Below are 16,403 nucleotides of genomic sequence, written 5' to 3'. Positions count from 1 at the left end.
TCCCTCCCCCTCAGAGAGTGAGACTGTAGATAGATGTAGATACCCCACAGAGAGAGTGAGCGACTGTAGATAGATGTAGAAACCCCACAGAGAGTGAGAGACTGTAGATAGATGTAGAAACCCCCTAGAGAGACTGTAAATAGATAGATATAACCCCCCCCAGAGAGTGAGAGACTATAGATAGATGTAGAAGCCCCCCAGAGAGTGAGACTGGGGGGCTTCTACATCTATCTACAGTCTCTCACTCTCTCAGGGGTTTCTACATCTATCTATCTACAGTCTCACTCTCTGGGGGGCTTCTACATCTATCTACAGAGAGTGAGACTGTAGATAGATGTAGAAGCCCCCCAGAGAGAGATACTGTAGATAGATGTAGAAACCCCCCAGAGAGTGGGAGACTATAGATAGATAGATGTAGAAACCCCTGAGAGAGAGAGAGAGAGAGAGAGACTGTAGATAGATCACATACAAAACCAAAACTTACTCACTTCCTCTGTAGGATCCAAGCTGAGTCAGGTCTCTTCCCCGCACTGCATACTCCCACCTCTGAGCTGCATGCCATCTCTCAATCAGCTCAGCTTTCAGTTTGTGGACAGCACTGCAGGGCCGACTTCTGGCAGATGGGACAGCACAAATGGAGATAGGAGCATCTAGTGGCACCAGGCAGTACTGCACTCAGCAGTGACACTGCAGCAGCTCTCTATTCGGTGCCCGGCCGGCTCATAAGAGCCATCCTCTGGTCGTAGCTGTAGATAAAGTGTCTGCTAGCCAGTACTGATCAGGGTGATTTCTGGGTACTCAAACCCCCCCTGCTGCATGCACTACTGTTGAGCATATTCTAAGGTCAATATTAAGTACTTCAACCCATTGGCTTATGATTCTATCACTAAAATAACCTTAATTTAGTAACACACACTTAAAAACTCCATTAATTTGGTTGAAATGACTCTTTAATCACTTCTTAAAAAAAAAAATTAGCTGCAAGGCCTCTCCATGGTTAGGGGCCTTGAAGCTGAACTCTGCAGACAGAGAATTTACTGTGTGTCACACACATTACTAGTTTATGATTTTCTAAAGATGATTGATCTATGATAGCCCATTTTCCTGTCTGCTATCAAATCCTTGGTCAATTATTTGATTGGTGATAAAATTCAGTGTATTGGACCAAAGGAAAATATAAATACCGTAATTCACTAATAATTTTATATATAGGGATTGTCACACAAAGTAGGATATTTATTACTCGGGACGGGGCTGAGAGCAAGCTTTTATTTTATCAAGTGATTAATACATGTGACTGTAACATGTCACTTGCGTACAGTTGTTTAACCCCTTCACTACTGAGGGTCTTCTTGCCTTGCGCTGATTATGACTTATTCTCCACTGCGAATAACAATATAAAATGCACATTTTAATAGTGGCTTTGTTTTAATCTTGAATTGGTTTTGATTTGCATCCAAATTATCTACAGTGATTTATTAGAAATGTTTTGCTCTGTTAATTATTTCCTAGGAATGCTGAACAAATGAAAGCTTTCTGGAAGATATCGGTGATTTCAGAAAAGTCTGAAAATGGAGGCGAGTACAAATTCCACGTGCATATTCAGGTTATATATTGTGCTCAGACTCTGCAATAAGAAGCCATCATATACTTGAGTTCTTAATGCAAACTACTTATTAGTGTCGTATCCAGCTTGCTGCATTACGTGCATCTCCTCACACACCTATCCTCAATACACCACATGGCACGAGATCCCTGGATTGAGTGAGCTGGCAGGTACCGCTCAACTGTGCTAGCGTTGGGCGTCTTTGCCACAAATGTCTATTGGTCGCAGTGTGATGTTCTAGATGCACCAGGAGGCTGTACTGATTAATTTGATGTGCACACTTGTATATGTGTGTGTGACTGAGTCTGTATACCAAGCACAATGGAACTTGCTGTGGAAAAAAAATCTGCGACCGTTGCCTCGTAGCACTTCGTTTACAAATTCAGAGACTCAGTCACACACAGACATAGAAGTATCACGTAAAAAATTAATCCACACATATTGGTGTTCTAGTCATATATTGCGACTAAGACGAGTTTAAGGCAATAGAGATGCCCAGCGCTAGTAGAGTCGCACTGGAACTGGTGCGCCGAGAGGACACACACGTACGAGGGCTGATTGAAAAGTAATGAGACTGCCTCTGTTTTATTGTCCAATAGGTAGACGTGGCAACGCTATGCTGGTTATTGTGAAGCTCATACATTGATGTGTCTGAACCTGTGGTTGGACTGCCGTAGTCTTTGTTTGGTCACAGTGAGTGGAAGATCTTAGTATGTTTCATCATGGCGGATGAGGAAGACGTGTCTGTGAGATTACGTCAAATGTGTGATTGAATTTTATGTTAAACTTGGAAAAAGCGGAAATGAAACTCATGAAATGTTACGGCAAGCATACGGTGGAGAAACAATTGGCCGTGCTGTAGTATTTCAGTGGTGGAAGCACTAGAAAGAGGGTAATACGCAAGTGACTGACTAAGCACTTTCTGGAAGATCATCTACCGCGGTAACAGATGTCGTCCTTGCCAAAGCTTCGGAGATGTTGCAAAATAACAGAAGGATAACTTTAAGCAAACTTTCGGCTTCACTTGGCATCTCATTCGAACGGGTTCTGCATATTGTGACACAGGAACCGAAAATGCATTGTGTGTGTGCCAGGTGGGTTCCCAGAAATCTCACAGAAGAGCAGATGCGATGACTAGTTGACTTGTGCAAGAACACTGTTCGAATGTCGGAGAGTATGTCCGATTTCCTGACATCGATTGTGACCTGTGACGAATCGTGGATTCGTCATCATGATCCGGAATCCAAACAGTCCAGTGTATGGGAAACATTTCCGCTTTTTCCAAGTTTAACACAAAATTCAATAACGCATCTCTGACGTAATCTCACAGACACGTCTTCTCATCCACCATGATGAAAACTGCAAAGATCTTCCACTCTCTGTGACCAAACCAAGAAGACTACGGCAGTCCATCCATAGGTTCAGACACATCAATGCATGAGCTTTACAATAACCAGCACTGCATTGCCATATCTACCTATGGGACAGAAAAACAGCGGCAGTCTCATTACTTTTCAATCAACCCTCATATATCACATGCACACTATAGTTGTAAATGCATTATGTTGCAGCTAGTCCTATTTATCATGTAGCTGAAATCATTTCAATACCCTTGAAATGTTTTGCATTTTAATGCCTAATATGTCAGTCATAGTACAAGTCCTGTGCATTCAGCAGCAATTATATTGATGAAAACAACTGTATACGCCGAACAGAGGTTTTGTATGGAAAACTTTTGTGTGGCACTGTTAAATATTCAGAAACCTGTTTGTTTAATGGACCAGCAGAGAGGTTTTTTCATGTTTAGAGAATTTCAGTATGTCTGACTCATAATTTTATAGGATCTGGATCGCTCAGGGCAAAATTTGATCTAGCAGAGGGACCTACTAACCCCAGCACGCTGGCAGTACAGTTCATGAGTGACGGGAGCACACTGTCAGGGGTGGACATTGAGCTTGTGGGAACAGGCTACCGCCTTTCGTTAGTAAAAAAGAGGTTTGGCACAGGTACATTAATTTTTGTTCTTTTAATACATTTTAAGAATCCAAATGATGATATGATGTTATGTATGATAATTTAACTTCCAAAATCAATTTATTTAAAAGCTGATGTCCATCTCCAGTGGACTTCCATTTTTTAGATTGGACACATTTTTCTAGTTTAATTCTTTACTTTTCAACAATTTATATTTTATCTCTAGACCTAGTTTCTTATATTTGTTGTTGACCTGTGATAAAGTGCAGCACAGAATGTATGCTAAATACTATACCATCATTTTTAAAGAAATTTATCTTGCAGCAAGGCTGGGGAACATCGGACCATGGGATTGTCGGTTGGGGCAGGAGCTGGTACTTTAAATTAAACTGTAGCTTTAAAAAGTAAGCTCTCCCCCCCTGCAATCCCACAATGCCAGTCTTCATTAAGAGCTTCAAGGAGTAGGGCACATTTACAGGGCTGCGCAGCCCTTTGTAGCTTCGTTTTTTTTTTTTCTCATTTTATTTGTAAATGTTATTTTCTGTTTAGTTAGGTACCTGTGCGCTGCTTGTAGCAGCGCACAGTGTGAGTGTGGCTGCTTTTGTCAGGTGACCGATGAAGGGGGTGGCGCATCGCGGGGACCCCACGCAGCACTCTGGTCTCCAGAGAGACAGCCTGGGCCCAGGTACCAGCGCACGCAGTCACACTTTTAGAGGTTGCTGGTGCAGGGTGCGGTCATGGATGGTGGCCGCCATTTTGCTGGGCTTGTTGCTGCGGCTCCCCTCCCATGGAACTGGGTGTATGCGCACGCTGGCAGACAGCTCTTGTGTCAACAACAGGGCTTGACGACCGGAGTTTTCCCTAGCACTGGAAAGTACTCCATGTTTGAGGAGCGTGGAGACTGAGGAGGCGGAGCTTCAAACGCTGCACTGCAGCAGCACAGCACCCAGCACAGAGCATTCTGCCTCTGCTGGGACAGCTAACTTCTCCTGCATGTCACAGGGGTGACTATGGTTGTGGCTCACCATGACAGATGTCAGTCTCTACAAACACAGAGCCCTGGGATGAATCCACTTTTCTCCCCTGCAGCTCCTGGAAGGCTAACTACTTTATACTTGTAATAGTATTAGCTGCCTATGTATTCAGCTGTGGATGTGTTATGTGCTTATGTCTACGCAGGCTCTGTCGCACTGTTTTCACTGCTGCCTGTTTTAAAGTGAATTGCTCCTGCTGTCTTTAGTGTAATTGTTAGCAAGGGGGCGTAATTGGCGCAGACGGTGTAATGGTTAGCGTTACAGCCTCACCGCATGGCGGACGCGAGTTTGTTTCCTGCTACAGCCCTAACACTGTGGAGTTTGTATGTGGGGTTTTTGACTGTTTGTTGGGCAGTTTATTCTCAAGCACTGGGTACCGGGCAGTTGCTCTCGAGGGCCTTGTGTGTATGGGTCCGGTTAAGTTAAGGCATCTGGGGTGCTGCGTCCACCGAAGGGGACCTACGTGGGCTCAGGCTCTAATCAGGCTAGTGTACGTCCTAGTGGCGCTGGTTTTCTTCGCAGGGAACCCAAGTTCAGGCTTGGGGTATTACCTCGTCTCGGGCGCAGGCTCTTTTCCCTATATAGGGTTAAGTCCTCAGCCGCGGTGTCCCACTCTGGCTCCATGCTTGGCAGCGGGCGGCGTCATGATTTCATGGTGCACTTTTTCAGGAATCTTCTGCTGTGCGCAGCGCAGGTGGAGGGTGGTTTTGGAGGCATATTCCTCTTTCCTGGGCCCCATTAGACATTTTGCATGCGCAGAAACTTATGTGGCTTTGCACGGTCCCAAAGGATGAGAACCTACTTTCCTTTTCGAATCATTGCGTCCCTGCACCACTCTCTAGGTGGTTTAGGTATGGGATTCCCATGCGGTGGCTGTTGGTCTGTCCAAGTGTTGGTGACGGAAAGTTGCTACTTTCCCATTGACTTATCTCTCCGGTCTCCTCTGAGGATTAGGAGACGCCGGATTTAGAGGGATCCGTTCCTCACACATTGGCTTCCAGCAGATTGAGTAACCAAGTGGAAACACCTCCCACGGTAGTTTGCTGCGGTAGCCGTTTAAATTAACACACTCCCTTCCTGTCCAGGGCTCAGCGTCCGGCAAGGATCCCCAAGCTAGACCTGGGAGGGTTGTCTCCGGTCTGTTTTGATAATTTCTAGGGTCGTTATCCTGCCTTGTCGGGGCGCAACGTGGGTGGCTTGAGATGTGGTCTCTTCTGCTAATTTGTCTAGAGGCTTTACAGTGATTCGCCCTGGGATTCCCTGCTGAATTTGGGGGACATTTGCCTGGGCACAGTTTGCTTCCGGGCTTCAGCAACAGCCGGTTTGACTTGAAGGACCCTATGGCTCTGCGCTTCGCTTAGGCACTCATTATCAGGGTGCTCCGCATCGGTTGGATAAGGACGTTCTCTTTTGGCCAAAACTGGATAAACCCCACTAGTCAGAAAAGCACTTTTCTGCCGGGGGCCGTCCTTATGGCGGGTCCGCATTTCCAGGTTTTCACTCTTTCGTGGTGGTGTGTCTTAGAAGGTCAGTCTGATACAAGCCAATTCTTCCCTGGCGTGGTTTTGATTTCCGGAGGGCAGTTTTAGGGACACTGCTCCAAGGAAGCCTGGGGCCTAACAAAGTTTCTCTCTCTACCCAGTTCGCTTGCAAGTGGTAGGGCAGTTCCTCCGGTTCAATAACCGTTAAGTGATGTCAGCTGAGTGCTTGGCATCTTTCACCTTGGTTCCATCTGGGACCTCGGAGGTCCGCCACCAGGGCGTTGGTTATTGTCTTTTCCTATCGCTTATCCCCAGGAAGTGGGGATTGCGGTGACATTGGGCCGTGCTATCATTGCACTCCTCTCAGCCGGCATGTTTTTGCTCAAGTGCCGCTGTAGGTACGGAAACTGGGGTTCTATCTCCTACCTAGTTTGAATGCCGAGCTGCTCATTTGGGCCGTTCTCGTCTATTCGTGCCTTGAGCACCAGGGAAGGGATAGTTCAGCTCACAGGAACTCCTTCCGATCAGGTATCCACGGCGCGAGGGGGTCAACAAATCCTCGCTAGACGTCTGGAACGTGTGTCTTCAGGTTCCGTTTTTGGCGGGTCGTTATACTTCTCCAGTGGGTAATCGACTTGGTCCCCTGTCTAGTTCTGGCCCTACCGTTGATTGGCGCCCTGGTTCCGTGGTTTTGCAACATAATATGGTAGTTGCTGTCGCACATAGTGTGCACAGAACGGATCATACTTCGACCCTCTTCAGCGGTCAACTTGTGAAGGATATGTCAGCTTCACAATTACGGACCTTCCTCGTCACTTGTTTCAAGTACTTCCGGATCAGTGCTGTATTCAGACTTTGCAAGGTCTCCCTTTTTCCTTGTCTGCACCTTCAGTTCTGGGGGTGGCTTCCTATACCTCTCTCCAGGGTGTTTTTCTTGCGGCGGACAGTGAATGGACTCTGCCGACCTTGGTCGAAGGTTTGGTCGATGTCTCATCTGTCAACCTTGTGGATCATTCAGTTGTTGGGCATGTTGCTCGCCACTTAGGGGACCAAGTTCGCCTCACGGGAGTCCCAGTGGGTAATTCTCCAAACTGGACAGGATTGCTCGGCATCCCTCCTGTCTCTATTCACCTTCTGTCTGACAGCACCCGTCACTCTCCATTGGTGGAGGGTTTCCATTCTTAGCCTTCAGGTCCAATCCTTGGTCCTTCCGGATTGGCTCATTGTGACAACAGTCGCGAGTCTCCTGGTCTGAGGTGCCGTGCAATTACTTTTCGGCTCCGTGGGTCACCATCCAAAAAAGGCTTGGCTCTACGCCATCTTTTTTGCTCTATTGTGTGTGAACCCTGACCGTCCTAACGGTAGTTGTTCGGACACCAACCCGGTGGTGGCATATGTACGTCTTCGGGCAAAGTTCAGCGGCGATGCCGGTCTTCTGGGGTGGAGACTTGGTTCAGTCTCTCTCAGAGGTGGTCAAACCAATAGTGTTAAATTGGACAGTGGACCTCCACAGCAGAACCACATTTCTCCCAGAACAATGGTCTCTCCTTCCAGGGCTATTCCTACTGTTCGGGCGTGAGGCCTTCTGTGTGGGCATCTCAGGGCCTCTTGGCCTGTTTATGAGGCCCCACAGTTAGGTATGGTATCCGGGTATCTGCTGGCTACCGCAAGTGGCTGACTTGTCTGTTCTGCAGAATTGTTCATCCAGAACATCTGTTTCCGCCGTCCCCACTGATCCCTCAGGTCTCCAGGGGCATTGAGGCTTCTCGAGTGAGGGTAATTCTAGTGGCTCCAGGCTGGTTACGCTAGTCATGGTATGTGGATGTTCTCCCAAGGTCGGTAGGTCCAGGGTGGCGTCTTCCACTTCGTCCAAACCTGCTGCAACTTGGCTAGTTTCTACAAGGACACTTCCCTTGGTTGGTTTACACGACAGGACTTCTGAGAATGAGAAAGCTGCAGGTTTTTCTCTCTTGTGGTCTGTAACAGGCTGGACCCCGTTTCCATCTCGCGCTTACCTCCGGGTGTGCCGATACAGGCTTTGGCCCTTTCATTTTCTTCCAGCAGCGTCTGGCTTCTCTTCTGAGGTTCCAAACCGTTTTTACAAGGTGTGTTGCGTATTTAATTACTGTTTCATCCACAGGTGGAGCCGTGGAATGTTAATCTACTCTTATCGGCTCTCACCCAGGCCCCATTGGCATTGTTGCATTCAATGAATCTTCATTTTGTTGCTTGGAAGCTGGTCTTCCTTAGGGCTATTGCCTTTCCTCGGCGTAGTTCATTGTTTGGGGTTGGCAAGCCACCTTTTCTTGTCTTCCATGATGATTGTGCATTTGCTCTGTACAGGTTTTACGTTCCAGCCGAAACTTGCTTCGGCCTTGTACTTACACAGGATATTGTCCTTCCGGTCTTCCTCCTTCTGCGACTTCCTGGGACTGGGATGATCTGGCTCTGCTAGTTGGGCTGAGCTCTGCAGATTTCCTTGGACATGTCATCTTTGGTACGCCGTACTGTTCTCTGCGGGTTTTTTATGATGTGTGGGAACATAGTGGCCCAGCTACTCAGCAGATATTTGCGCGTGGGATCCGCTCGTTCATTACTCAAGCCTATTCTGATGCAGGGCGTCTGCCACCAGACCGGATGTCTGTGCCTTCCGCTAGGGCGGCGGTGATCTTATGGACAGCGCGACGCTGAACTTCTGCAGCACAGGTTCGTCTAGTCCCCTGTCTGCATGTTTGCAAAATTTTTACATTTCAAGTTTTTTGACCCCGGCGGCACCCACTATGGGTGTACAGCTCTCCGGTCAGGCAGCCTGGGGGCGGCTTTTGAACATCCCATGGTCCAGTGTTCCCCCCAGCCTTGGTGCAAGAGAAAATAGGATATTTGGTCAACTTACCGTTGAATCCTCTTCTCTTAAGCAGGCTGGGGAGCACTGCGAACCCTCCCTCACGCTCAGTCGTGCGAGATTTTGGTTCTTGACTGTATTTTTTCCTTACTGGTTGTACTAACAGTTTCACAGGGATCCTGGACTCTTAAAGAAGTACGGGCATTGTGGGATTGCAGGGGGGAGGAGCTTACTTTTTAAAGCTACAGTTTAGTTTAAGTGCCAGCCCCAACCTACAACCCCATGGTCCAGTGTTCCCCAGCCTGCTTGAGAAAAGGATTCAACGGTAAATTGACTAACAATCCTATTTTCTCAGCTATGTCATTTTAAAATGCTCACTAATTATGTAAAAAGGCTTTAAAAAAAACTATTTTAATTGTTTTGACATTTGGAGTAATTTTACAAAACAGAAAAAAAATGCTAATGAAAGAATATTGTAAAATATATATTCTACCCCAAAAAAAAATTAAAAAAATTTCTGTTGAGCATAAAATAACTTTCAAAATTTGTTTTTATCAAAAAAATTTTTAAACAACATTGAATGGAAAACATTTTGGGGTTACTTAGCACTTGATTTTGTTTTGTATGCAAGTAATTTTACCATTTTTTCTAGAATTTGTCATTCATGATACATATTTTATATATCATTATTTATATATTACTTTGTATTTGACTGAGAATGTTCATTTATTCAATGTAGGGAACAGTCAAAATTGCAGGGTTCTGTGATATACAACCTGAAATCAAGATAAAGTGACCTTGAAGCAAACAAAATTCAAATAAAAAAAAAATAGGGCTATTTTTAGGAAAGAAGCAAATCTTACATAATTTTTTTTTTTACAATATCCTGGTTGAATAAGTGACTAATGCTATGTGGAAGCATTTTTTTTACTTTTCTTGTAGCAGTGAGTGTTTATGAAAAAGTCTCCTTCAACTTTGTACATTATTATTATCCATTATTTATATGACGCCATGAGTTCTGCAGCGCCTTGCAAAGTGCATAATTAAGTGACTTATGGGGCATACACACTATACGATAAAAGTGAACGATAACTATATCGTTCAACGATATATTGTTCATATCGTTCAGCGTGTATGCACCAAACGAACAGCAATGCGCGCTCCAATGGGTCATTAACGATGTTTGCTGTCGTGCAAACAAGCAGGCCAATCTGACGATATTATCAGAAAGTGCCTGTTCAGAGTTGTGGCAGGATGACATCACTGAACGACATAGTTAACAATATCGTTCAGTGTGTACACCCAATATCTTTCACCGCATCGTCTAGTGTGTATACCCCTTCACAGATAAGGTTTATATACATTGCAGCATTAGTGATCATAGCACTCAAATCAAATAAGCAACGGGGTTTAAGCAACCAAGTGATAGGTGCCCTAGTTGGGAGTGAGGAGTAGATGAAAGTATAAGTAAGGAGAGAAGCACAAGAGGGTGGAGGGCCCTGCTCGTGAGAACTTACATCTGGACTTTGCAATTCTGTCCTACACTTCCCTGTGTAAAGGTTCATCAGAAAGCTAGGTATGACCCTCTTTAGGTCATTCCACAGGTTTCAATGGGATTGAGGTTTGGGCTCTGACTTGGCTGTTCCAAGACTTGGATCTTCCTTTTCTGAAGCCGTTCTTTGATTGACTTTGATATTTGCTTTAAAACATCATATTGGAAGGTGAAAGTTAAATTTGTCTTCATCTTTCTGACAGAGCTCCAGCAGGTTTGGTGTAAAAAATATCTTCATATTTGGAGCTAGTGATTATGCCATCTATCCTGACTAGAGCCCCTTGTCCCAGCTGAAGAGAAACAGCCACAAAGGATTATGTTGCCACTGCCATACATCACAGTAGGCATGATGATCTTTGAGTAATGAGTGGTGTTGTCTGTGTGCAAAGGACCTTTTACAGTTAGGACCAGTTTTTTTTATTTTCTTTTAAATGGGCTTGGATGTTCTTTTTTGTGACAAAGACACTCTACTGCATAGTCTAAGACATGTTTATCATTTTGGGGATTGTGGCTACATGCAGGGAATGACTTGTTCCTGACAGAAATTCCTGCAGCTCCATTAATGTTGCCATGGCCTCTTGGTAACCTCCTTGATAAGATTTTTTATTTGCCCTGTCATGAACTTTGGATGTAGGTCCTGTTGTGTCACCTTTTCTCCATTTATTGATGATAGTCCTCACAGTGTTCTGTGATACATGTAAATGCCATTGAAATACTTCTCTCCTGACTGGTTACTGGTCAACAATGAGTTCCCATAGATGTTCTGATGGCTTCCTGCAGTCCAAGGCTGTCACAGTAGGATATGACCAAGGAAATCCTATAGGAATTGCTGATCTTTGTTCGGAGATCATTACAGTTCCTTTCATGGACGACAGGTGTATGCCAATTTCCTTTTAATATGATTTTGAATATAATTGGTTAACGCTAAACAAAGCTGAAGCCTCATTGTAAAATGCAGTGCAATCTAATGCAGTCATGGTATTTTAGGTTTGATTTAGCTTGTTTTATCCAAAAAAAAGGTTATTCACTTGTCTTTTGTTGGCTGCAATGTCACATTAAATGTGGAAAAATGTCTGGCCTTTATCTAGATTTCAGGTTTTTCCCAAAAACCTGTAATTCTTTTCTATCCACTGTATCTGCCTCCCCACAGCGGAAGCAGACGATTTTTCATGTGCATTGGTGTCATGAAGAACATAATTGATTGTATTGTTTCCTGGTGAATATATATTTTGCGTTTTCATGAATATTGAATAAGGCCACAAATCGACTCTAAAGCTGGGTAAACACTACAACGTTAGATCGGTCAGTAGACCAGTCAGCCGCCCAATATGTCTGGCCTGAGATCACAACTGGGCGGACATTTAAATTTGCCCGTCCAGTTGTGATGTCAGTGTTGATGGTTCCTACGGCCAGTGTACTGGTGGTCAGCTGGTCACCCACACACACATGCGTCAGCACAGATATATCTTTCAATTATAACTATCGGCTGTGTTGCAGGGCCAAGCTGATATGTCTGTGAACTACTTCGTACAAAATGCACTCGTGATTTATCGTTCATCGAACGAACAATATACAAATGTGTCCACATACATCTATCCTCTGTGCGCTACGAGTTGCGCAGTCTCTTTTCATGCAACTCTTGCTACTACAATGCATCTTATTCTCAAAGCGATGCAAACAGGAGGCACAAGCAGCTTATGCCGATTAAAATGATATGCGGCATGAGTATATTCTGTGTACAACTGCGGTTATATCTGCAAGCGAAATTCTACGTTGGTGTCAGCGGCTGTGACACTGTAACGTAGCATTACGTATGCAGTCGCACACAGAATATAGACATGCAGCATATTTTAATCTGCATAAGCTGCTTGTGCCTCCTATTCGCATCACTTTGCGAACAAGATACATTTTTAGGGAAAAAGTTGCACAAAAAGACGCTTGGAGCAACTAGAAGAGCTGTTTAACGCGCGAGGAGGATGTATGTGGACACATCTGTATCGACAAGTGTGTACCCAGCATTACAAATATACAGCATTGTGTTTAATATTCAATTATTTCATATTTACTATAAAAGGAAGATTTCTTGGCATAGTTTTGCATTTGTTATAATTCACTTTTTCCTAGGTAACATTCACATTTCGTTAAAAAATTATTTAATCTCAAATGCATCCTATCAAATCTGTTAACAAATTGATTGTCTGGTTTATGTTCATATGTTTACCGATTTCTTTTATTTTTCTTTCAGGAAAATACATGGCTGACTGTTGATTTTAATGTTGTTTGTTTTTTTTAATCCTGGGATGTAAGCAAACGGATCCCTGTTAATTTATCGGAAATCTTCCACATGCTGTTTTAATTATAGATATATATATATATATATAAATATATTTTAATTCTTCACTTGTTTAGAAGGTATTTCTAAATTGCTGCCAACTACATAGCATAAGAATGCACTTTTTATGAGTCTTTTTCTGGAATATCTTTTTGACGATGTTGTAGCACTGAAGTCTTCTGCAGTTGTGGTTAAAATTCAGCATATGTTTGTATACAGTATGTATTTGTATAAAGACAAGACTTTCCTACACAGCCATTTTGTATCAGAAAGTATAACCTGTTACATTTTGTAACACCCAAAATTTGTCAGAGCAATCAAGTATACATATATACAATGTTTTATATACATGTAAATAGTCTATACAGTTTTATTATTTAACATCTCATTCATTTTAACTAGCCCCTGCTGTACTAGCAATTCTAAGTATGGTTTCTGGCCACTCAAAATAAACCTGTCACTTGTCACACAGTGATGGCAGCCATTTTGTGGCTGACACAATATTAGTAATAAAAACATCACTTACATGAGAAACAAACAGTATGAATATTGGTTTATCACACATAATGACTACCATCACTGTTAGATTCACTTAAATGCCAGTATACATCTTGCCATGTTGTACAAGATAATAATTTATATTCAGCCTCTGTCTCCTTATTTCCAAAAGGGGACATGGTTTTCTATTAGTCAAAAAATATATATATCTATGGATTTGTGTACCTCACTATTAACGTAAAAGGCATGTAATGGATCATTTAAACGTAAGTGCAATTACAAATATACAAAAAAAAAATTGAATAAGGCAACAGGGCTTTTATAATGTTGGTGTCAATGAAGTTATTCTATTCAGGGCCATTATTTTTATTAACATCTGTGCCTTTCCCAGTCTGTTCCTGTTACCACTGTTTTATGGTTTGACTAAAATATAAGGGCTAGTTTATTCTGATGTATGCATACTGAAATGCCACGTACAGACCTCACTGTTTTTAAATCCTTGCCATACATCAGGGTTATTCTTATGGTTAATATTAATTGCCCTTTAAATGGGGAATAGAGGACTGGCAGATACATTGGCCAATACTAATTGCTGGAGCTGCAACAAAAGCACACTTGTGTGGGAGCTTCGAATATGGCTTATGGTGAACATTTCTAAAATAATATTTACACACAGGTGTATTGTACTGGTATACTTATCTTTCGTCATATAACTTTAGTCATGAACGCTACATATAATCTTTACTAGGTCCAGTTCTGTTTTTATTTTTCCCACGAAAATGGTGCTGTTTTTTTTTTTTTTTTTTTTAAATCTACATTTTTCCATAAACCTTTCTTCTAGTAATGCAAACCATTTATTAAACACTAAACAAAGAAAAATATGACATAATATTTTAAGGTAGTTTGGCAAGAGCTACTTAAAGGAGGTTCAGTTACCTTGAAATAGAAGTTGCACTACATAAGATGCATGCATTCAGCTACATAGCAAATGGCAATCCACCATCAATGTTCCCCATTATCAGCAGTTGGATATGGAGGCTGCCTTCAGTCTCTCCCAGTTGACTTAACTGCTGCAAATCTGCTGTGAAGAAGTTAAAGAAAAAATTATTTCTTCCAAGACCAGAACTTTTATTTGAAATGTTTACTTTTATACTGTAAATGGCAAATGTATGTGTGTGTATATGTATGTATATATGGAATCAGTATTAAATACCGATGGACAGAATTCCAACACTGTACACTGACAGCGGCATCCCGATGGTTAAAACACCGACAGGGGAACGATGAGTAATGTTCCCCTGTCCTATTTACTCCCTAACCCTCCTTTCCTGCACCCTTATACTAACCCTCTCTACCGCGCACCCTAACCCTCCCGGTTAGTGCCTAAACCTAACCCTCCCACCTTAGTGCCTAACCCCCCAACCCCAGTGATGCCTGAACCCAACCCCCCTTGCCCGGAGCCTAACCCTAACCTCCCCCCTCTTGCAGCCTAACGCTGATTCCCCTCGGGGTGCCTAAAACTAATTCTCTCTCCCCTCCACCCCCTGCGGCTGATACCTTTCCCCAGTGGCCTTACGATCGGGATGCCGTCTGCCGGGATCCCAACGTCGGCATCCTGAGTCATGTTGTCTCGGCGATCGGGATTCCGCTGCTGGGGTTCCGGGCAGACGACATCCCGCCTGTCAGGATCCTAACCGCATATATATATATATATATATATATATATATATTATATTAAATATTACACATATTATTATACACACACATACTAGTACTGGTACCTTTCCACTTACCTAACCTACACCACCACGGAGCCACATCCCCAGCTTCCATACTTAACTAAAGTTAAATAATAACAATTAAGTGACTCATTAGAAGGGGGACTCTATACCTGTGGATTGGGGTGGGATACATTTCCAATTCAGCATGTACACCCGGGTCAGAATTCTTGAGAGAGTCTGCATAGAAAACCTTTCATTTTATGTACAGTGTATTGTGGATAGCTGAGCTTGGCGGGATGGTGGCCATTTTATTTTTTACTAAACCCTTTTAAAGACGAGCAGGTGATGAATGTAACAGTCCTGTTTTTCAATGTGATCAGAAGCCTTTTATAATAATCTTGAAATGCGTTTCACACATTTGCTAATAGTGCCTAGTCATTATATAACTATTCATGCATTACTAATTGTCATGTTTAACCAAATATATGTGCAAAGAAAACTTGAACCACTACAAAAACTGTATATCCTCCAGATGTCTAACCATAATTACTCTACAACACAGTACATCAGTTACCAATCAACTTTCCATTACTAAGCAATAATTATGCTTATTTAGGCACTGTAAAAGAATTAAAGAAAAATCTGATTTTTAGCAATAAGGCTTCGCAATACAACAGCTATTTCTTTGTTTCTTTGAAGGCCAACACATTTATATCATTTTATTTTACAGTTTGAAAAGCTAAAGATACTGTTGGGCAATCTCTATTGTAATCTGTTTTGCAGTAACTATTTTGAAGAAAAATATTTCTACAAGATCACAGAACAAAAGTATTTAATGTAATTTCAAAGCATAGTTTTTGTATGTGTGTGTGTATATATGTGTATATATATATATATATATATATATGTATATATATATATATATATGTATATATACACGCATGCATACATGTGTTTTTAGCACTTTTAATTCTACATATTCAAATATGTATTAGTTATAATAGCAGGTTACAATATCGGAGCCATACAGATTTATCTGGGAATTTTCAATAGTGAATGAATTTTAGTCTACAGGTCGATGCTGGTATCTGCCACATGTTGTGTTTAGCAAGCTGGCTCTTGCTCCTGTACACATTGATATACTTGTAGCTGCCTCTTGTTTAGACACATTTGTAAACACTGAATGCTAAAGTACACCTGAATTTTTATGGAATGTTCTTTCTTTTGATTGTAAATTAAAGCAAAACAAGTATATCTTACAAAAACTGTACATATTTTTGATTTTTTTTTTCACAGTGTACATTTTACAAAATATGTTGCATATGTAATAAACATGTAATATATACATAATTTACAAACCAAA

The 16,403-nt window shown here is 42.5% G+C and overlaps 1 protein-coding gene across 1 annotated transcript in view; it reads left to right on the top strand.

Annotated features, from left to right (window-relative positions):
- FCHO2 (FCH and mu domain containing endocytic adaptor 2) overlaps positions 1-16,403 on the top strand; it is a 144,931-nt gene extending 128,528 nt beyond the window's left edge. The window contains exons 25-27 of the mRNA XM_088443761.1: positions 1,513-1,577; positions 3,448-3,612; positions 12,735-16,403. Of these exons, the coding sequence (XP_088299887.1) occupies positions 1,513-1,577; positions 3,448-3,612; positions 12,735-12,757 (253 nt within the window). The 3' untranslated portion in view covers positions 12,758-16,403. The remainder of the gene's footprint in view (positions 1-1,512; positions 1,578-3,447; positions 3,613-12,734) is intronic.

This window comes from Taudactylus pleione, unplaced genomic scaffold, assembly GCF_031769625.1.
Source record: "Taudactylus pleione unplaced genomic scaffold, aTauple2 ptg000333l, whole genome shotgun sequence".
NCBI classification, from domain to species: Eukaryota; Metazoa; Chordata; class Amphibia; order Anura; family Myobatrachidae; genus Taudactylus; species Taudactylus pleione.
Note: the sequence above shows the minus strand (reverse complement) of the source record. Positions and strands in the feature narration are given on the sequence as shown.